The sequence below is a fragment of the Hyposmocoma kahamanoa genome, unplaced genomic scaffold (assembly GCF_003589595.1).
Source record: "Hyposmocoma kahamanoa isolate Upper Pololo Valley unplaced genomic scaffold, ASM358959v1 100021, whole genome shotgun sequence".
Taxonomy (NCBI): Eukaryota; Metazoa; Arthropoda; class Insecta; order Lepidoptera; family Cosmopterigidae; genus Hyposmocoma; species Hyposmocoma kahamanoa.
This window is the reverse complement of record NW_020653200.1, coordinates 14,253,509-14,278,199: the sequence shown is the minus strand read 5'-3', so window position 1 is coordinate 14,278,199 and position 24,691 is coordinate 14,253,509. Positions and strand designations below refer to the sequence as shown.

General features: G+C 33.8%; 1 protein-coding gene across 1 annotated transcript; it reads left to right on the top strand.

Moving 5' to 3' along the window:
- Window positions 1–11,022: 11,022 nt before the first annotated feature.
- LOC113227694 lies at window positions 11,023–20,517 on the top strand. Its single transcript, XM_026460674.1, has 7 exons — window positions 11,023–11,185; window positions 12,592–12,756; window positions 15,192–15,372; window positions 17,842–18,093; window positions 18,433–18,507; window positions 18,691–18,806; window positions 19,375–20,517. The coding sequence occupies exons 1-7, from the start codon at window positions 11,036–11,038 to the stop codon at window positions 19,693–19,695; spliced, it is 1,260 nt and encodes a 419-aa protein (XP_026316459.1). The 5' UTR covers window positions 11,023–11,035; the 3' UTR covers window positions 19,696–20,517.
- Window positions 20,518–24,691: the final 4,174 nt, after the last annotated feature.

Sequence of the window (24,691 nt, the reverse complement as noted above, 5' to 3'; positions counted from 1 at the left end):
GGCACGCGAGCGGCACGGTAGAGGCGCTGTAGCTGAGCTTCTAAATATTGCATAAAAGTTAGTGGTGGCGCGGCTGCAGCTTTTCTATAACAGCGCTTCTATAAGCGTCTAATTTGAAAGCTCTAATTATGGTATCAGACAGCGGGTGGCAAATATGGCCCCAACAATAATAAACAACAGCGGAATAATTTACTAACTTATTGCCAAGATATTCTGGAAGATATTTTTATCTGGCATTAAGGCAGACTGGTGTGTTCTATATAATCTTATGTTAGCCTCTGTATTTTGTTCGTCTACGTATTGTACAGTATGTAACCATGCTTAAGAACAGCCAAATACAAAATTATATTACATCGAATTCATAGTAGTTGCAATTAATATTTTTAATCAAATTAATCCTATATAGAATTGCCTGCATTAATAAATATTTACACACACACACGTATTTATTAAGTGTGTAGTGAAATAGTACGGAATAATTTCCACAAATTTGTATTTTACGAAATATACGTTAGTCAACATCGACTATTACTTTGTGGAAATGTATAATTGACATTAATATTTTCTATAAAAATCGGATGAATTTGTAAACAGTATTAACATGTGTAATATGAAATGTATCTTGTGGAGCGTTATATTAATATTACTGACATTACAAAAAAGTTTTCAGGTGGGACTCTGAATATAATATATTTCAATGTGTTAATATTGCGTTCTTAGTTTTGCGATTGATACACATGCTACAGAAATTAAATATTTTTTCGAATATAAATCGCGATTTTTTAAACAAAGCAACGTTTTGGGTTTTTTATAGGTCCCATGGGCATGCCTTTTTTACGTTAATGTAATACAATTATATTATATTAATATAATATAATTATATTCACGCACACAACAATACACAATATTAATATATAATATATTATATATAATAAGACAATATTAGCGCATAACTGTTTTGGCTCGGTAGAAAGCACCTGTATAGTATACCCTAAACTTAGCAGCACAAACACAATTAAATATTTGGACATCACAATAGATGGGTATTTGAACTTCAAGGTCCATATTGAAACTCTTGCGGCTAGAGTACAAAAATTAATTCATATTTTCAAAAAATTCAGACAAATCGCCAGTGGAAAGCACAGTCAGTCGTTGTTTCTGTACTGCTTAACGACTTAGGGAGGCACCCATAAAAACACCTTGCTAAATCTAGAAATAGCACAAAGAGCCATACTGAAAGTCAGCACATTCCGACCTTTTCGTTTTCCCACTGCAGAACTCCTTGCCAAATGTGATGTACTTTCAATACGCCAGTACTACTAACCGTAACAAAGAAGCATTCACTAACGCCCTATATCCCCTCACCTCAAAACAGCAAAAGACGAGCAGACATTGTTTGTACCACTGAACGGTTTCGAACTGCACACTCCCATAGATACTTTTGCTTTCTTGGTAGCTTTTAGTATAATGAAATAAATCGTTCACTATGCATATATCCTATGAATAAGTTTCAATATAAGAAAACCATACAAGACTGGTTAAAAGGATAAAACTACAATGATGCCGAAAATTTAGTATCTGTTGTTACGTAATATTAATAACAGTTAGGATGCTAACTAATATAAATAAGTATTCATGTTTTATTGTAATTTATTCTTTTATTCTTTGTACAGGAAATTCTCTAATTTGACCAGACCAGAAAACAGGTGTGATGTTTTAGCACTTTGGCACAGCTTCCAAGAAAAAGTAATTTATCAGAGAAACATAAGTCGAGATACAACAACGCTATAAGTATCTTATTTCAACTACATCGGGAAGTATGCTTTACAATTTTAACAATTGTGAGATCTTGTATTCGTAATATAACCCCCATATACTACCTACATACGGTGGCGCGAGGACGCTTCGGGCTTCTCCCTCCGCTGGACCTCAAAAATTTTAACCTATATTATGATTGAAGACATACCGATTTTCAGTCTGTTTGAAACATTTTTTTCGACCGCCTAAAAACGCTTGTAAGGCAGCAGTATGGTATGTGAGTCGCTATACTGAAAAATGGCAAAAAAAATATTATGACCACAAATTATGATCAGACACCCATAGAGAACCTCGCATGTCTATTTTCAGTCGGATTAGAGCAAATTTTTATCGGCTGTGACAAAAACGCTTGTATGGCGGTTATATTTGAAAATGGCAAAAACTCACTTTTGAAATTTTTATCAGGTACTTTTAGAGGCTAATTTTCATCCGAATCAGAGCAAACCTTATTGTGCAGCCATTTTAATGAAAAAATCGCTTGAATGGTAGCCACTTTAAAACATCCATCTTATGCGGCAGCCATTTTATTTATTTGAATTTCGAAGAAATTTTTTACATCCGGTGTAAATTGTCCTCATAAAAGTGCACAAATATCCCCTCCAAATGTTATAGTTTTTGCAGGCCGTTGATCACTCTTTCATATTTTCCACATTCAAGTCATCTCATATTTGATTCTTTGCTTTGAAACCTATCCACGTACAACGGTATAAATATCTTTTTTCAACCATAACGGGAAGTATGCGTTCTATGTCTATCAGTGAATAAGAACTTGTAACTTTATATACTCGTATTTAAATTATAATACTTGTTGAATGAGTATAAATGTTGATTAAACGTGCAATTAAGTCGCACTGACATAACGCAAAAAGGCAGAGACACTGATATGCGATTTTGCAGTACGTTTGAAGTCCCGAAATTATGGACAACATAGGAACCATTCCGACTTTTTAATAACGCTGGCCTCGTGCAAGTCTTATTTAAAACGACCTAAAACTAGCGAGAAATAAGTTTACAATTGCTCTCCAAACTTCCGGCTGCCGGAATAAATTTCAACGTTCATATTGCTTACGTAAGGTCAGCATCTTGTAGGATATTATGTAGGTATACTGTTGGGTAATTATCTGAAAAATTTTAAATAGTGAAATTTTTTCCGGAAAAATCTGAAATCTTGTAAATATCTAATTCAAAGGCACATATTATTTATATACATATAACGTCTGATTTATATATGTCAAAGTAACATGTCCTTTATTTCCACAGTCTAAGGTTTCTTTCGGTATCTTCAACATTTGACAGATGTCAACTGTCAAATGTGGAAAAATATTCTAATAATATATATATTTTTTGAAAATGAAATTGTTTAATGACCCAACACTATATTATGTATTAGGCTATTTAATGAATATGAAAAAATTACATGTCATTTCTACATTAGTTTTGATTAGGTAATATATAAGTGATATGGAAATTTGTAATACAATAATAATAATTGACATTCGTGAATGGTTAGTAGCAATATCTCTCACTAAAGTTGAAGGAATATATTGTGAAGAAACCTTCTTATCCAAGAAGGTTCATAATCTTTAAAAAACGTATAAAGTTCAATTTCTGGGCCAGTGTGGAGGACTATGGCGTAAACCTAATTTTAGTAAACCCCTTCACTAGATTAGGAAGCCTATCAGTCAGTGGTATACATCTCGGGTACGTAGTATAAAAACAACATATGCCTTAAATACAACAAATTACTTACCTGCAAGATTTTCTATCAATAACAATACAATGCATTATTAGTATCACATGCAAAATATAATCTCATCCTTTTATTACACACTTAGATAAATAAAAATAACATTAATTTGTTGTCAGAAATGTAAGTTATTCTTACCTGTCACTAAGATTTATTTCAATAAACTGACGTTGCCTACAGTACACTCAGGATTTCCGGGCAAAAAATATCGCTTTTTCCACTCCAACACTTTTGATATTAACTTTGGTTTCATATATTGAATTTTATTGGCTTTTCGTGTTTCTGTCAGTTAACAGTCGTAATGAAATCTAATATTCTTCTAGAGTTTCAATTTCTGAAGATTCTTATTTTTTGCTGAATAAATATGATACAATTGTTCCGAGACAGTTCATAGTAATCACGTCCATTGCATGTCTGTCATATGATTTTATTATTCATGATTAAGGCAGTCACTCACTTCTAACTGATGCAACTGTCTTAATCTGTGTTAGATGCATGATTATACCAGCTCATAGTTTTGAAGGAATAGCTCATATAATTTTTAAATATAGGCACCATATTCAATGTTGGAGAGGTCAGGCTTCGTTAATTAGTGTTACTCCAAGCGCCCCTGTGGAGATATCGATAATTGTATTCTGTAACAAAACAAAAGCCAAAACAAACAAATCTATTTAAATTGTTAACAATACATTACTTCTGAAGTTATACCTATTATATATCAGGTATAGATGCGCTTTGATTCCTTCAATATTGCGCCATGGTAGCCTAATGGTTTTACCTACCGCCTTTCAAGCATAGGCCGTGAGTTCGAATACAGGCCCGCACCTCTCATTTTCTCCGAATTTAGGTGCGAAATTTACTTTGAAATTTACCACAGCTTTTCGGTGAAGGAAAACAACTAATGAAACCTGCCCGTCGAATAAGCATAATGGATTAAGAACAAATATGGCAACTCCATATAAAACGTAGCTGCGCGGCTTATATGTGTGTACGCCAGCGCGCGCCGCGTACGAACGCACACAGTCGTATTTTGTAAGAGTGCATTAAGAATGCTCTGCGTGAGTCGTCACACGCACCATTCTTTATAAGATGTTGAATTTTCATCTCCTTGTCCGTGCTTTCCGGAAAAAATTTTACAAAAACGATTTAATCGCACGAGAATCTTTTTCACTTTAGATAGCACTATTAAAGCCTAATTATATCGTAATCGATGAGTCTAATTTATAATGTTTTTCATTTATAAATATTAATTACTTATGTATAATATAAACTCGCATTTCATTACTATTTCGTAACCATACTCCCATAATCGAGATACCAAAGCTGATATTAAAATATCAATATGTATTACATTTTACAAAAGTTATTTCAATATAGCACGAAAACACTGTGATAAATACTTTATGTTTTTTCAAATTATGTTTATAACCTGTAGGTACAACTAAAATAATAATGTGACAACCCTACGCTCCCAGCGAAGTGTAGGTATTGAAGGGTCAAAGAGGCGTGTGTTGCCTTACTTGTTCTTATTCTACTACGAAAGAAGGTTCACAACGCTCGAAAAACGTATGAAGTCACCAACCCGCAATGGGCGAGCGTGATGTCGCATCAGTGGCAATGAGTATATATTCAAGAATTGCTACCTTTTCTAAATAATTGCTACCTTTGATATATTCTGAGAATATAGTTACATATATATCCTTTGTATTATGGCAATAAAGCACTAAAAACTTTTGCATTTTTAATTTAATCAGTCACTTCTTCGTAAAATTTTCTATCGGTTATATATTTTTTTTACTAATGTAGATAAGAAGCGTATACCTTTAATTCGTAAAGGTAGCCAATAGGTAGCAATTATTGGTAATATATACTTCTGGAAAATGTGCTCCCTTCATGCTGAACAAAGTGGCGACCTTTTTTTTCTCAGAATATATCAAAGGTAGTAATTATTTAGAAAAGGTAGCAAATAGGTAGGAATTCTTGAATATACACTCATTGCCACAGATGCGACAGGCGACCAGCCACACTGACGCTCACTCATATTATGCTGGTTGTGCAGTGAGGTACTTGGGATGTTATCTAGTTAATGACGTTTAGTGAAACACGAATAATTTTCGATAATGTGTTTATTCTTTCATGGTGCAAATAGAAGTGAATTAATAATTAAATTACAATATAAAGAACCTCAAACCTACGAACATTTCCTTCAATATGCAATCCAGTGACCTACTAAAGAAGTCACGTTGTTTCGAGATCCATGTCTAGCAGTGGGACGTGAAAATGGGCTAATACTGGCGCCAAAAATTGTCACACACAACCAGGGTGCGCAACTCTACCTGTAATCAATTACTAAATCTAATTACACGAAAATTAAATAATACTCCAGGGTTCAAAATAATCATACCAGTAAAATTCTGCTTTCAATAACATATTCACAGGTACATACATACTCTTGTGTTTTCCAAACTACGGTCAGGTATTATTTACATCTTTATTTCGGACAACGTGATCCATATAATTGGTTAGTTACAGTTTTCTTAGTGGCTATGTTAGTAAAAACAAAAAGAAAAGAAAAGAAAAGAAAAGAAAAAGAAAGAAAATTATTATTAATGTTGTCCACCGCATGTTTGCCAAAACCAACAAGCTGGCTTTGCACGGTTTTAGCTGCTGCCACCACATTCAATGCAATATACCTTATGTTACTAAAAATGTCTAGAATTGTTTCTTTACATTGGATATTTTCTAAAAAAGCCAAGGGATTTGTCCCCCTCAGTTGTATTGCACAACCGCAAAGGTATTAGGGAGCACCCTTGCACAAACAGAATTTTAATAAAACGCACAAAGGGGTTGAGTAGGCCGTCGCGCGTCACATCTATTTTTTATACAATAATAAAACGTAGTCTGTGCCTTTTAACAATCGAGTTGAAATATAATATAGTATTGAAATATTAATATAAATTTTAGCTTTGTTTGCCAATAACAAAAAGGGTAGAAGTAGTGTATATATGTATATATTTTCTCTTTGGTGCTAGTAAGCTCACTACATCGAGTATATAACCAGGTTATAGTCTCGGCAATCCTTGGAAATAGGCGTTGTAATGTAATTATATGTGGATAATACCTTAACTGTAATGCTAATATTTATACAACAATTCAAATTTTATCAAATCTGCTACGAATAGCAATCTTAGGACTAACTGGGTGACGAAATACTTTTATAGGTTTTTTATAAATGGCGGTACGGCTAAAAAGTCGTTGAAAAACCAAATACAAAGACACGACAACAAGCACATACAATAATTCGTGAGGTCCGCAGGATCGTTCCGTGGCTTAGTTGGTATAGCGTCTGGCACAGTATCCTAGAAGACGTCGGTTCGAATTCGGCCGGAACGAAGGAAGTTTTTTTGAGTGTTCGATCTTTGTATTAATAATAATAACAAACTTGTAATTTCACATAAAAAATAATTGAATATCATCAATTCGATAAAAATTTTAATCTTCGGAATCTTGTGTTGGTCCTTTTATGAATATGGCAGTCTATAGCTAAATGTCGGCGGCGCATGGAAATAGTCCGTCATTTTGCTGAGCTGTTGATCTTTTTATCTCTCACAACCATCATCTTTTACTATACTCTATGAGAAATGTATTTCTTTTAATTTAATGTGTTTTTTCAACGTCTTTTTTATACTTTAGCTTGTACTTTATCAGGTAGTGCGATAGGTACCTACTGTCATTAAACTATAATACTATTCAACTATGCTATCAATTGTCCTACCTACTCTTCCAACTTTTATTCCAACCCCTTCAAGATTCGAAGCATTCAAACATTTTTTTTCTCCTATTCTTACCTGTTTTTTATTTTATGTGTTGTTGTTATCATGATTACGTTTTATATAATCGTACTTTAATTTTATGAAATTATGTGTATTATTTTTTTAAATTTATTCAAGTATTTTATTTATCTATTTTTTTTCTTTTATTTAAGTGCAATATACGTATTAAATACGTATGCTGTTGCGCTCTCAATTAATTATTATCTTATAGTTTTTCATGTAACCCGAAGGTTGCCTGGAAGAGTTTGCTATTTAGCAATAAAACCGCATTGTACCTGTATTTTTTTTGTATGTAATGCAACATCGTTTTTGTTTCTGGATTATGACTATCATTATATAAGTGGTTCCAATATAAAAATATGATAAAATTCTATTTCCCTGTAATACTGCTTTTGTGTCAGGACAATGAAATGTTGACATTTGTGTACCACACAGAAAACGTAAAAAATTTTGGGACTCTAAAACTGAACTTCGACACACGCGATTCCGACAACATGTTACATCGAAATGATTTTACTCAGACATTACGTTACTCCGACAATATGTTACTTCGACATTATTTTACTCAGACACTACGCTACATCGACAACACAGAGGAGGTGTTTATTAAAAAAAATCTTTGTACTCTGATAAGAAAAATCATCATTACAAATCCTCGTAGGAAATGATTTCTTATATCTATCACTATGACAGAAAAGGGACAATATTGTGCAGTCGGAAATTTATTTTATTAAAATACAGTTTTTTTTTTAAAACGGGACAGTATGAGGAAACCCGAAATCATAGGAGATCGAAACTATCTTAGGAACCACAAAGTCGTCTTTTTTTGGGAAAACAATTTTAGCATAGGCATTTTTTTGGTCAAGCGTGAGTTGTCCATAAAAACAAATAAAATTGATCAAAACCTTTTTTAGTGCTGGTCGATTCAGAGTTATGAAGGGATCGTTTCATTGTATGGGACGAAGAAAATCGGGACAGCAGATGTTCGTCAAATTTAATAAAATGTTATTCATTGTGAATGAATTTTTTTTTATTAAATTTGACCAACTTTGCTGTCCCGATATTTTTCTTCGAGTACCATGAAGTTATCCTTTTAAGAAACTGAGTCTATTAGCATTAAAATAATCTTTGTCACTACCACTAAAATTGTCAATTTTATTTATTTTGTATGAAAAATATTTTATGGAATTTGATCAACTTCTGCTGCCCCGATTTTTTTCGTTCCATACAATAAAATGTTCCTTTCATAACATAACCTACATAACACAAAAATTTTGATCAATTTTATTAATCATTATAGACTATGAATCAAGCGTGTGCTTGACTAAAAGAAACATATGCCGAAATTGATTTAAAAAAAAACTAAAAGACAGTTTTCTTGTACCTATCTTCTATGGTTTCGGATTTCCCCAATTGTCCCATTAAAAAAACACTCTGTATAAAGTATATTAAAGTGTAAATATAAAGTAAAGTGAAACAAAAAAAAATTATTAAAATAAAATAATATATGCCATTTCAAAAGTCCAATCCATAATCCAAAATTGTGCTTCGAAAAGCAGTTTCAAACTTTCTTCTGTCCCATTGTCCATTGACTTCGAAAATAATCATTTATGTTTTTTCCGTTTACCTACTGTAATTAGGTTTTAGTACATACATACATGAAACAGTGTAGTAAAAATTTATATTTTAATTTAATCGTTTTTTGTTACACTTTATATAATTATAAAAGAATTTTTCGATCATATGATTTAGTTTTTTTTTTGTTATATTGATCGATATATAATAAGAAACCATTTCCTAGATGGGTTTGTAATAATGATTTTTCTTTTCAGAGTAAAAACGATTTTTTTAAATAAACACCTCGTCTGTGTTGTCGATGTAGCGTAATATCTGAGTAAAATCATGTCGATGTAACATGTTGTCGGAATAGCGTAGTGTCCGAGTAAAATAATGTCGGAGTAACGTAATGTCTGAGTAAAATCGATTTAGAGATGTACAAAAACAGGACCATAATACATTTTGATCGAAAGAAAATATTGTTTTGAAATATAGACGAAAATGAAATAAAATAAAATTTCGCCACGCCGATTTTACACCCACCAAATTTTCTGGCGGTGATGTGGACAAATCGTGACTGCGGCGGCGTCGCGGATTGTTTTTTTTTTCATATCGAGTTTTAGATTTTCGCGAAAGTTTCACTTTTTTTTTGCTTCACACTTATTTTTTAATCAAAATCACGTGCTTTTTTCAAACAAACCAACGTTTCGAGCTAAAAGAAATAAAATGAATAGAAAAATAAAATGATTGTGCTTAATTCGGTCTTTGAACATTATCTTTAGAGTATAAATCCTATGATGTAAATAGACAATATTATGCATTCACTTACTTTATATGACTAATATCTAGGACGCATCGAAAGTATACTCATCATGTTAGAACCCGTGTTTGATAAATAAATGACCAAATTTATTATGGAACACGATGCAAAACAAAATTCACAACACAATGCGTAACAACTATGCATTATTGTAAAAACTGGTAGCAACTAATACAGTACCTACTCGCGCGTATGCACGGACTCGCGTTAGTGGTAAATTTATAGGCGGCGGAAAGTAATTTGCGCATTACGTATCGACGTTAAAAAATTTCATTATCTTGCTCGGTCTCGCTGCTTGCTCGTAGGTGTGTCAGCAATTTGTAAGGAAAGTTGCAGGCCAGTAACGTCTAAGCTGATCTTGTTGATTTATTTCATAATTTGATATAATTTTGACAAAATGCCATTTCGCAGCGTTAGCCATTTATAACGGTGAAATACATCGACAGCCGTGTCACATCCATATGTTCAAACGTTTCTGGAAGAAATCTAGTTACCTCTATTTGAAACAAACGTGTATTGCGATATCTCTTTTAGAACTTTAATATCGTCTTTTGCACTTTACTTCTACTTGTATTTTCTTGAAATATAAAAGTTTTAGGATTAGGGTGAATGTGCAACAAAATACTTAAATTGATACACCACTTATCTTCCATATAAGTATACTAATCATTGGTAACATGAAGTAAGTATAAAAACCTGTCAATCACATTTCTAATTGCCAGATTAGATTTCCCCGCCTAATATCGGTGGAAATATTTATTATTGAATACTCTAAAATGTTATCATGAAGTAGATATAATTTAACATTCGAGTGTAATAATATGATATACTATTTTATATTTTGCAATATGCCAGTACTGTACTTACTATTTTTAATGCAAACTTGTTTTGAAAATCTAAATGGGTAAGTTTTAGGTTAGTTTTCTGTACCTAGTCTTGGTGGCAATTTTTAATATTTAAATATCCGAGTATATTACTCGAACTTAAGTAATAAACATTAAAACTTTCCCAATTAGGTTTTCAAAACAAGTTTGCATTAAAAATAGTAAATATATTACTGGCACTCTACTTGTTTATTTTTTAAACACTAAAATATTTTTGGTTTTGACTATTGTTAGACGTTTATTATTGCATAATAATATAAATATATTTTGATTCCATTTATGTGGACATACTGTTTCTAAATGTAGAAAGAAAACATATTAATTTACAATACTCAAACGTAAAGTTATTATTTCCAAGATGCCAATCAGAAGGATTATGAAAAGTGTGCCTACAGTTCCGTTGGCTGCTAACGGGTTGCTGTACCATGACCATGATGCCATTACACAGTGCCAACGAGAATGCTCAAGAAGATTCAGCATCTCTATACAGCTGGAACAAGAGGCTTATGTTAGTCAACACCCAGAGGTACGTTTCTTTTTATGCCGTATCTCGTATGCATTTTACAAAGCGTCTAAGGATTAGAGCAGCATTTTCCTGTATGTGTGATCTATGTCAACTCATTCATTCTATGGACAAAATTAATATTCGAAATTTTGTTGTGCTTATTGTATTTCCATTATTATTACGTACCTAATATCATATCATACTGTAAAATAGAGTGAAATAAAAGTAAAGCAAAACGAAGAGTTAACAAACCTCGTTTGTTTAAAAAAATCTTCTGCATTGTTGTCAATAGTAGCGTTTCATTTATGGTAAAATTATAATAACAAGTACATTTTGAAGAAAAAAATTAAAAACAAAACTATGCAGGCTTGTCACGGGTATGAGACACTGAAGGAAAGTGCTTTAAATATTTTCGATAAAGTTCAAAACAAAATAGGTACCCATTTTGTTTCATATACTCATTTTTTTTAGTAATTACTGCATTCAAGAACTTTTAAAAAGTTACTTGCCTCATCTGGAAAGAAACCGACCAAATTTGGAAAAAGAACATCCTTGTTTAAGATGCCGATCGAATAGGTCAAAGAAAAGGTAATATAAAGTTTAAAAAATTAATTACAATATGCTTTACTGTCAACATTACTTATTTGGGGATACGTGAAAAATTTCTTATATAAGATTCAATTTGACAATATGAAGTGGAAAGGAAATAATGCTATTTCGAATATCCATGGTAACAAGATACAAATATCGGCAGGCTGCGAACTTAACAAAAGATTGAGAATCTGCATACAAGAAGATGGATCACGTTTTGTACGTGTGATACATTTGGTAAATACAGTTGATACATTATTTTCGAATGAATTGTATAATTGAACGGTTTACCTTTTTTATTAAGATACTAGTCACTTTATAAAGAATTAATCGTTATGACGGACCCGTCATCATAAAATATTGTGTAAAATATCTTTTTTTGACATTTCCTGGGTTGTATTCCCTGATAAGGCAAACAACTTATTAAAAGTCTTTGAATGCAGTATTACTTACTTTTAAAAATAAAACAATGTTTCCATGAATACAAAATAACTACAATATTTTAAGTACTTTCCTTCTGTATCCCATAGCCGCGAGACATCCTGTATTATGCAACAATATCTGAAAAATAAGACATTTTACCATTACCACAAGTGAACATTAAAATATCTGTTAGCACATGTAATATTTATCGAAAACTTCGACAAAAATGTGCAAAATCTTTAGTACGAAAACAGGATCGTGGCATTTGGAGAACTTTGGAAAACGTGTCGTAGTCTCCAACTGACCCATTTAATATGCATTGTAAGCATACAGCTATTATTTTAAGCTTTCCATTTAGTCGTACGTGGTAGCAAATAACCGCTTTTAATAAAAGTTAAATCAATCTCTTACAGTTAATATCAATGATGGAAATGTTTATTTGTAAAATGTCTTTGCAAAATAAAAGAAAATGCAATTTTATTAAAGAAGCAGCTGATTATTTTGTTCAAGACGCTTCAAAGCTGGATGGTGACATTAGACGTCACCTTAAAATAGGTCCTACAGGAGCTTATACCCAGGTAGAATACTATGTAACTATAACTGCTAAAATATACACATAATATTTGTTACCTTAGCGGAATGCTCTCCACTTCTAAACCATCTGAATTAATCGTCGAATTATTAAAAAGTGATATTTCTTGTTTCAAATTGAGTGCATACGATACGCCAGGTGTGGCTTCAATCTGTCGCAGCGTATGTGCTCATAAATATATGAGTATGTCGCTAGGCGTGTGTGCGTGTTGATTGTGCTAGGTGTCTTCATATAAAACAAACCAGACTGCTATCTTTGCGTTTACAGATCTCTATAGAAATAATAAATAATTAACAAACAATTTTACACGCTTATATGCCACGTATTATTCCCTGTTTTTTTTTTTTACCGTTTATGTTTGTATCAGTACAATCTCGTTATTACAAAATTCGAACCTAAAATTGACTTATTTTTTTACTAACGCGTGTCTTGCTATCTCTAGCGTTATTTATCCTTCAACAACACACGTGTCCTTAACAGTTATTTTGCTTTGAAACTATCTTTTGAAGCCTTATAATAATCACGTGAGTTATAAAATAAAATAACGGTATAAATACTGAAATGTATGCCATTAATAAACCAAGTGTGTGTATATATATAGTACAGGCGCGTTTGTGCACTGCATCCGATTCTTATTCGTTGATTAGAATCCGAGACTATACAAATCCAGAAAACTCGGACCCGCTTCGAATCAGAGAAAATGCGAAAATCGGTTGAACACCTAGAAATAAAATGACACTTCGGACACCTATGACGAGTCTGACGCAATACGCAAACATTTTAACAATAGCGTATTGTAGTAACTAGGAATGCCGAGGATGTGGGTTATGAGTTATAACGACATTTGCAGATGCAAACGCAGATGTGACGCTTTCACCTTCAAATCTGCAAATACGGATGCAGATGCGGATCTGTGAAAAAATGATTCTTTTTTCAGGATATTTATTCAAGTCGATCAAGCCTGGTCATCATTAATTTAAAAAGATATAATACTATTAAGTACTTAATTCTGTTAGAAAAAATGTGGATGGAATATTAAGTACATATATTAATATTTAAAGTTTGATGGGCAAATTGCCCTTTACAAATAATAATTATGCGAGACTTATTGATTTGTAAAAGTATCATAATTGGGCTATCTTGACTGAAAGAGTTCTTAATTACACTTTGCATCGTTTACACTTAAACTTACTTACGAAAATCAACAACATGTGACGAAAATCAATTTGAATTCAAACAGTGTTCCTAAATACCATACGCGTAAGTCAACTAAAGAATTATTTAAAAACAAACAGGTTGCTGCCTTCACCTCGCGCTGCCGAACTCTTAATTCCTGATTTGCTAATTAGTACAGTACTTGGCAAGAGCTTGGCATAAGGCCCGTTCCCGACGATAACATCCGCTTTCGTAAAAACTCTGCATCGATTGATGTGGATGACGGATGCGCATGCAGATGTTTAAAAAGATGCAAATGCAGACGTCTGCGGCATCCCTAACAGTAACTAGTGGACAAAGAATGATTCATTTTGTTATTTTTGAAATCGCAAAATATTTGTACAAAACATATATTTTAAATTTTTATTGAAATGATAATCAACAGTTTTTTGTGAAATTATTTCACTAGTTTGTTATAATTATTAACACAAAGATCGAATACTCAGAAAAAATTCCTTCGATCCGGCCGGATTCGAACCGACCATCTTCAAGCTTACCGTGGCATGCTTAGTTGGTATAGCGTCTGTCACGGTAAGCTAGAAGACGTCGGTTCGAATCCGGCCGGATCGAAGGAATTTTTTCTGAGTGTTCGATCTTTGTATTAATAATTATAAAACAAATATTTTGAACATTTCTGCTCAAAATGTAAAAACATACGCGTAAAATAATAAATATTCTCATCAATTTGATGTACCGCTGCACTCGAGGTATCTACTAATTGAAAATATCGTTAATTATACTATTGTGTCCTTTTTTCACAGCTCTAAGAAAAACATGTATTCATGTCTGATGTAAAACATCATACTAAAGAATAAATAAAAATCATAGTTAATACATATGGAATTAATATTTACCATAATCCTAAAGGAGTTTGAGAGTTTGAGATAAAATTCAAGTTTCAAAGGCTCTATAACCAGACACTTGAAATTTTAAGTCAGCACTTACCACAATATTTAAGTTTACTTAAGTTTCGCAGATATTGTATTTTATGCATTTATTAATAGTTCTTTCTTGAAATATATCTAAGTGTAAATTCTAATAAAGTGTAAAAATTGTACCTCTAAATTTTTCGCATGAGATCTGCCAACTCCTAGTACAGCAAATCGCTTTCCTACTGCGCTCCAATTTCTATTTTGAAGTTACGTCGTTGGTATTGCATGTAACTAACTACACGCACCAAAAACTAAACAGTAATTATCATTGTAGGGCAGAACTGAGCCTCTCTATTACGATGACATGAACCTGGTCAGGGATCTAAAGATGATCACGGCGAAACACTTTCCGCCGGAGTCCTGGCAGCCGCTTGCCTTGAAGAGTTCGCCATCGAACACGGAATCCTCGTCCTTCCTCTCCATTCAAACTTCAGCCACTACAATTCCTACACCAGGTTTGATTAAGTTGATATTAAATGATATAAATGATGATATTAGGTATACACAACGCAATTTTTTTTAGTTGTAACAATAAAACTTGGGCATTCTTACAACTAATAAAAATTACTAGGTATATAAGGTAAACTTAGTAGGTATATTCAAGCAACGTTAAGCATGCAAGATGAAACTTTTTTTCTAAGGTTAAAAAACAATTATCGCTGGGCTTTTGTAGTTGAAAAATTTCTAATAGTTGTAATTTATAATAAAGATCGACAAAGTAATTTGTGAGTTGTAGTAATGATTGTGTATCGTTGCACTAGGGATGTTTTGGAAAGCAGCACTCTTTCCATCATTTCGGTGGCGCAATTTTATTCCCAACAAACATAATTATGTTTGACATTCATTGACTTACAATTATATGGACGTCGGGTCCGCGCTAAAAAGTGTCCGAACTTATAGGACGTTAAAATCCCTTATTCGCCTTAGGACAGATTCGCTTTACGACAGATTAGCTTTATGACAGATTCGCTTTATGACAGATTCGCTTTACGGCAGAAATTGTACAGTTAAGTACACTAAAATAGTACCTAAGTAAAAAAAAGGTATAGGTTCAAACACGAGAGGTATAGACGTTCTTTTAAATCATTAAACGCAATTCACTTTAGTTCACTTTCATAACTAAGTTTTCTTAACTGGTTAAGAAAAACCCTTTTTTATTATTGTTTTCACAACTGGTTTTTAAACAAGAATACGAAGTGTTCATTCATAACTGACAATCACAAATAGTTGTTACGAAAAAAGAATATTTAATCCACATTCATAACTTTTTTTTCATAATTTGACCTGAAACCATGTTCGTAAACGCAAACAAATTCGCTTCTGGCACTCGCCGGCCGCTGCCGCGGCACGCTCGCTTCGCTCGCTCGGCTCGTGCGGCTTTTTCATATACTAACCTAACCTAACCTAGTGGATGAAAGCAATTTGACCTATGTGAAATACATTTGTTTTCTAAAAGGTGTTGTTTCTCGTAGCTGGTTATGAAAAAAAGTTATGAATGTGGATTACTTCGTATAAGGTTAAAGGAAAAGAAAATATTAATGCTGACTGTAGCTAGTTATAAAAACATAATCATAATTATTCGTTTCTTAACTATTTGTGATTGTCAGTTATGAATGAACACTTCGTATTCTTGTTTAAAAACCAGTTGTGAAAACAATAATAAAAAAGGGTTTTTCTTAACCAGTTAAGAAAACTTAGTTATGAAAGTGAACTAAAGTGAATTGCGTTTAATGATTTAAAAGAACGTCTATACCTCTCGTGTTTGAACCTATACCTTTTTTTTACTTAGGTACTATTTTAGTGTACTTAACTGTACAATTTCTGCCGTAAAGCGAATCTGTCATAAAGCGAATCTGTCATAAAGCTAATCTGTCGTAAAGCGAATCTGTCCTAAGGCGAATGATAGGTTAAAATCGTATACAGAGCGTCATTCACGCTTTAGTCTTCGTTTGTTCTACTGACAGTGACAGCGAAGCAAGCAAAATTAGACAGTACTGCGATGACATTACAATTTAAATTCAACGTTTTAGCTTTTTCATATTCCTTTACATGTCACTACGTTTAAATAGGTTGACTTGGGACATTTTTTTTGTGGTTTTTGTATTAGACCCATCGTCCATTTATTTGTAAGTCAATGTTGACATTTATGGATTATAAATTTAGTATCAAGAAACAAATTAAACATAAACAAAAACAAAAAATTAAACATGATATTTGTGGATTATAAATTTAGCATCAACAAACAAATTAACCAAAAACAAAAACAAACAAATTAAAACATATTTATAATTACGGCATGAAACCACGGCGATAAGTGGCTAAACCATTTCATTTAAGCAGGTGTTCGTATGCCACCCAAAGCGCTATTTGGCGCGAACCCGTGGGATCCATTGTACCACTAAGCATACCACTGGTAGTATGGTAAATCGTAGTGCGACAGTAGTGCGACTATGAGTAAAAATACCTTTATAAAAGGATTAATCCCTTTTCTGTGAGATATAAAATAAATTAAATCAATGTATATTTTAATCTGTTCTGAACTTAATGTTTGATTTGTATAAATTAACTTTGAGAGTTTCATGTTACGCCTCAAAACTAAGACAAATGAACATTAAAAAAATCTGAAATCATGTTCGGAAACGCAAGCAAATTCGCTTCTGACTATAATTTGGCACTCGACTTTTGTGAGGATATTAATCAGTATTGCAAAGTTTAGTGAACGCTTTATAATCAAGATATTGGGAGGTAATAATAAAAGTACCTAAAGTGCTAGTGTTGCTTTTTTCCTCATAATCAGTTCAAAGAGTCTAAGCAAGACTTTGACAACGCTTTGAAGTAAGGTTGCCACTTCGATAAGAACATACCCAATTCGATACGTGTGTTGTTTACTCTAACTCTTGTTATACACAATTTGTTTGTTTTAGAGCCTGTTCCAACGCCGCCACTTACCTTCTCCGAGACAGTGTTTACTTGGATATCAAATACAGTAGACAAAGCAATCTTCTTGAAAGTGGACAATGAAGCCATACTATACGATACAGCTTACGTGGAACTGACAAAGGCTGTAGAAGCAGCAATGGAAATCCCCGTTATTGAAATTCGCGAGGATATAGGCGATCTTTGCTTCTTGGCTTATGGAAACTTTGAAGAAATTATTCTAGACAAAGAAAGAATCGGTAAATGAAAATAATTCTTGTGTTTATTTTCTACATATCGTTATAAATTTGTTTTTGTGTGGCTTAAGTAGAAAAAAGTATAAAGTATAATGAACTCCTTTGCAAAGAAAAAGAAATTGTCGCTTGTCGCACAACACGTCACTTTTGTCAATTTATTTTTTGTGGTATGTGTTTATGGATTATTAAATAACAACAAAAAAGTAACAAGTCACTTTAAAGTTTATGTATGTAATGTATCAAACAGGGAGTATAATGTATATCTTAGTACTCTTTTACAAAGGAAACTGTAAACGTATCACTTGGTTTGTACAAAATATGCTTAAATTTTTTTATTTGTAGCTGCTGAAATTGCATGGGAAAAACGTATGCGCAAGAAGATGAAAAAGTCACTACGTAGACAGGAAAACTTTAAAGGTACAGACTTTAAATGTATACGTCAAAATTTAAGTTTCGTGTGAACTTCAAGCATAAAAATAAGTGGATAACTTTCGATTTGTGTATACTTGTCATATAATGAGAGGGTTCGCTCTGAACTAATACTTGAAAAACTGAACATGTTTTTATTGTCATGATTTTTGTAAATTTATAACATGTTAGGTTACGAGACGCCACCAACACCGAGGAGTGTGATCTCATCACACGAAAGTTATAAAAAGCCACCTCCAAGACCTTGCAAATGCCATCCACAATTCCACTACAACCGGTATACTAAGGTCGGTCTTTTCTGCTTTTTACTGTTATAAAACACCTGCCATAAAAATATATTGTTATAAAGAATAAATTATGCTGATTTATAGTGACAGGCAAATGAGGCACTAATTGACTAGGTACTATCTAATTAACATTTTCAATATCCCCAAACATTACAACAGGGTCTAGCTCTTCTGCTTTGCTGCCTTTTAAGGACAAAAAACTCAATAAATTGACCATTACAGCATAACGCTAAGCAAACGCGAGACATGAGATGCTCCTAAAATAAATGGTACAATTCTTAGATTCATTGAAATTTAGTGCCAATGTGTCCTTTTGGACACAAAGTGACAGTAATTACTATCTAAGTCTACGAACCATCATCATCATCATCATCATCATCATCATTATCTCAGCCCGTTAACACCCACTACTGGTTATCGCATAATACATAATCGCTGATTGGAAAACATACAAAAAAAAACAAATATGCTACTATGAAGGATTTAAGATTGCAATATAAAACTTTAATATAGGTGTTCTTCATGCTAAGCCAAAATGAGACTTTACTAAAATTCTTTTTTTACGCAGGATCGTTTTGGTATTTATCTTCCGCAAGACCAAGGATTTAGTAACTATAATGTAACTGTAACACCGGTATTATCTTTGGAAGATCTTGTCGATGAGACCCTTACTGCTGAAGAAACTACAACCGATAATAAAAGCGCTCGTGAAAGGAAGGGTTCGATGGCATCCACCAAAACTAAAGGCTCAATAAAAAGCACCAAAAGCCGTAATAGAAGCATGTTGTCAGAAAAACCAGTTGTTACTATTAAAAGTCTTACTTCAGTCAAAAGTATTAGCTCTGAAAAAAGTAATGCAATGAGCGTAAAAACAGGTGCCACCTCGTAAAAACCTATGCGACAGACATTAGTGTCACCTCAAATAAAGCGACGAGTTCAGGATGTAGGTAAAGTTTCATATGGAAGCATTCAAAGTTGAAAGTAACTTAATTGAATTTGGCTATTGCATTCTCCTCTCCTGCCATCTATATGCATTAGCTTACTATGCAAATTAAATACATCTAACAAAAAGTGGCGAGTTTGTTTTTTGAGTGCCTACTAAATTATATTGTTCTTTGCCCTCGCAACACAGCTATAAAGAACTAATTAGTATTCTTTTGTTCACAACACGTACATCCGACTGCAATTTGTGCATGGACATCCCCAAAGCAGCGAATAAGAATTCCTTTTTTTTTAACTTCCATGATAATGGCGGAGCAACCGTTAGACCACCTTTTGATTGTAGTTTAGACTGCTTTGTCAAATGTTTCGGTTAAGATTGTCGGCGAGCAAACGTAGAGGAAAAGCACATTACAGTTGGAATAAAGACGGATAAACTATCTGATGGTACCTTAATCGCAATTGCTTGTCCGACACTAAGAACAAAAAGAAATTTCCTGAACCCGATATTATTGGGACCAACCACAGATGGCACAGTGATACCAACTGTATCATACCCACACACAGTGGCGGGCACAAGGTTTTTAGACAAGAACATTCACAGAAACTACATGTTCCAAACAGTTCCAAACAAAATACTATCGTAGTTTGTATTTTGACATTAAAAAAACGTGTTATTGTCTTTGTTTAACTACTGCGTGCCGTCGTAAGCCAAAAAAGATAGCCTCACATTGGTCTGTGCCAAGCACGGGAATCGAAAATATGTAACGTCCTCTTAAATGCCAACTGTACATGAGGTAATAATAATAATAATAATAATAAAAGTTTTAAGCGTAGTGTTTTATTGAATTATTTGCATGAATAGTAATAAAATGAACAAAAATTAGGTGAGAACAATTAGGTATTAATAAAGATGCTTCGCTGCAGCATTAAGGGATGTGGCATTAGCAAAAGCGAAAATCAACCGAATGTAACCATTGCACAGGCATGGTTATTTTTCTGTCATAGCCCAAATATCTCATATAATTAAATTTATTTAAATAGTTTCTTCTTGTTTGTATATTTTGATGATTGTTGTTAATGATTGTTTTGTGATAGTGTTGTTCTTGTAAGCGTACATCATCAGTAGAAATCCGCCATTTGTAGCGTTAAATTTTTGTTAAGTTATGCGCGTTCAATTAATTTTTTTTTCCACCCCGGAAAGTCTGTCGAAAGAACTGTCAAAATTTTATCAGAATACGTGCGACTTGTCGTTTAGAATCGATTTAAGTTCGATTCATATACCAGAATACGCATACGACATTTGGATCGAACATTGACCTATAGGTATTGGGGGTTGATGTTGCTCGCTTCTATAGGTTTACCCTCGAGACCCTACTAGTGACCCCTGGTTGGTGCTAAAGTGCAACAACTACTGGTGGCAGTCGAGTCACCAAATGATTGTCACCGTGTTCCGACTCGTGTTCGGGAGTTGCCATTAGGAGGTCGGGTCTGAACAGTTGCATTGCGTCTGACGACGAGTTGTAGCTGCTTGTGCTGCCACACTGGGCACTCGGTTCTGGAGGCTAGCGGGATCAGAAGCACGGTGCACCGCTGGCCGCCCGTGGGAAGTTGGGGGGCCAACTAGCGGGAAAGCCACCCGTTGGCACAAAGGCTGCCCCGCCGCCCAACGAAGAATCCCGGAATGGTCCACCTTGCCGTTTGGTGACCGAAGGGGAGGACCAGGTGGACATTTCTAGGGTATACTCTGGAGTACAGGTATCTACCTCGTGCCGGAGTCTGCCCTGCATAGGTACCCAGTGGCGCAACTAATCATTCTGTGGAACTTTAATGCACACCATCAAGAATGGGTTGTTCTCATACCAGAAGACCGATCACGCTGGGAGAGAGACACGTAAACTTGCGTTAACGCTAAGCCTATCCCAGCTTGTCAGTGGCGCCACTAGGATACCAGATGTTGAGTCTCATACGGCTAATTGCTTGGGCTTTCTGCTGACAACTGATCCGGACCGATAGTCTGCGGTTGTGGAGGCCCCACTAGGTTCTTCCGACTATTGTCTGGTGAAAACTGTATCCATATACTCCCCACCCGATCAGGGCCCTACAACAGACAACAAAAACATCGATGCTGTGCGCCGTATGATCAAAACAGACAGGCGTGTGACATACCATGATATTCGGGCATCTTTAGGCATAGGCATGAGTTAAATACAATTAATATTACACGAATATTTGGGTGTGAAGAAACTGTGTTCTCTGTGGACCCCACACAATTTGACAGAGGCTCAAAAAACGGATCGCGTCACTTGATGCAATGCCATGCTTACCAGATTCAACGAAGTGGCGTCAAATTTGTGTGATACATAGTAACAGGTGACGAAACATGGATTTATAGTTGCAATCCCAAAACAAAGTAGCAATCGAACGTATGAGTATTGCGAAATGAGTCGAAATCAACCAAAGTGGCGCGCGTACAAAGTGCCTCTAAGCGGATGATTGCTTCTTTTTTTTAATAAAACTGGACACGTGGCTACTGTTGTTTTGGAAAATCGTTGTACCGTGAATAGTGATTGGTACATGACCTTTTGTTTGCCGGAAGTTATTGACAAACTACGTAAAAATAACCGTATACGCCATATCATCTTGCACCGTGATAATGCCAGTTCTCACACGGCCAGACAGACAAATGAAGGTTGAATAACGTTGACTTTATGAGCCATCCCGCGTACAGTCCCGACCTGGCACCTTAGGACTTTTATTTATTTCCAAAAATTAAGAACCAGTTACGCGGTCAACGGTTTTGTCACCTGAAGAGGTTGTCGAAGAGTTTGAAAAATATGTTTCAAAGATTGTCGCGGAGGAGTGGCATAAATGTTTTCAAAATTGGTTCATTCGTATGAATAAGTGCATTAACGGTAACGAAGAATATTATGAGAAACAATAAATTCATTTCTCACCATTTATACTATTTTTTTCTTATTCATTCCGGAAACTTATAGTGCGCCTCACGTATTATTTTCAGCTTACTAAATTAGCATTTATGTTTTACTCCTTCTGTGGACATGTCTGCCAAAATCGACTTACAGCTAAAAGATGTTCAATTTCATTAACCATAAAGTAATATGAAAGTAGTAAGACTGTTGGTTTGATATCACTACATTAAAAAAGCCACGGTACGTACGGTTACATAACAAGGAAGAAAAATAAAATTGACCTTACCTTACTTAATAGTACCTTATGCCTCGATTACTATCAAGTGGCTTTTCCACCGGCGAGGCGAGACGAGACGAGGCGAGATAATGGCTATTAATGTCAATCGCGAGATTGTGGAGATTTGAGATTAAAAAAAAAATATGTTTCTTTTCTCTTACAATAAATTTTGAAAGTAATGGATCTGTTCTTACATTTAAAAAAATGGCTTGATGACATTCACAGCGTGAGCTCGTGCGAGCTATTAATGGCAACTTTTGGTGGAAATAGGCCGGCGAGATTTCAATTCTCGTTTCGTCTCGCCTCACCGGTGGATATCCACCTTCAGAACCGCTGTCGCCAAAACTCACACATTCATAATTTGAAACACTATGAAATTTTGATAATGATTGGTCGTATTTTCTAATTTAAAGATATAACATTTATTTTGGACTATTAACATAATCTAAATCTTACCCCGTTAAAAGTTCAATATCTATTATTGCAAGTTATGACGCGTTTGGAACTTATCGAACCTATCATCGAAGAATGGCATAAGTGGAGTTACATCAAACATATTTATTGCTCCATTAGATACAGGCCACATATAAATATAAATTTAACCGACATCCTCTCCAATTCTTGCAACTCTATCGATTACAATTGTAAATAGATTTACAAGAATTGGAGAGGATGTGGGTTATATTTTACTGTATCTAATGGAGCAATAAACGTATTCGACGTAACGCCACGTATGCTATTCTTCCATGAGGGGTGCGTTATATTGTAATTTCAATCAATGTACTTGGCAGATTTAGCTAGCTTGATTGATTTAGCGGTCAATAGCTGAACGACGACGAATTCGAGATCACTTAGTTTTCCAAAATTTACTTTTGTTTCTTGTAACAAAAAAGAAAATATTACGGTAAATAGTAAATTGATATTTAATAGGACTTAACGATGACATGAAACACCACCATAGATAATATTATAAATGCGTGGAAGTAAAAAAATTTTGCAGATTCTATTCGTATCACAGTTATTTGCCAATTAAAAATAAAGTACAAAAGAACAAGATATTCGTACTACCCAGGATACTGCTTGAGCCCATTGATATTAAAAAAAATCCTAATTTCACAGGGAAGATGGTTTCTTCGTACCATCAATTTTGAATCTAGTCTAGTATTTCATCTGATGATACATCCTAAACAGAAACAATATTGCAGTACCAATTAATGTTCCAATTTATTCTGATTCCATTATTAATTAATACTAAATTATATTTAATAAAAATTCATATTGTTCAAATAATACAAAATGTTTTCTAAGACGTGCCTAGGTAGCTTTAATTGGAATGTTCTTTTTTTAAATTAAAAATAAGATTTGATTAATACATTTAATTTTTGTTAACTATAGTGAAAAATGGAGTGGTTTGTATTAGTAAGTACTTTACCATCTCAGTTAGCCGTGACCACTTTACTGCCGTCAACTAACCAAAACGCGGCTAAGTGACAAATGGTCAAATATCCTTTTCAAATAGAAAAAATGAGCACAAAATTCTCTTTTAAAAACAGGTAAAATTTGTTAACGTGTGCGACTTATCGGAACCGACCCTAACGATGCATAATTTATTTATTTAATTATTAATTATAATACTAAATAATTTCAATATTCTAAAACTGGGCTATGGCTTTTTATGATATCTCAAAAAAATAATAGGGGTTAAAGTATGAAATTGCCGATTTGTACTGAAAATC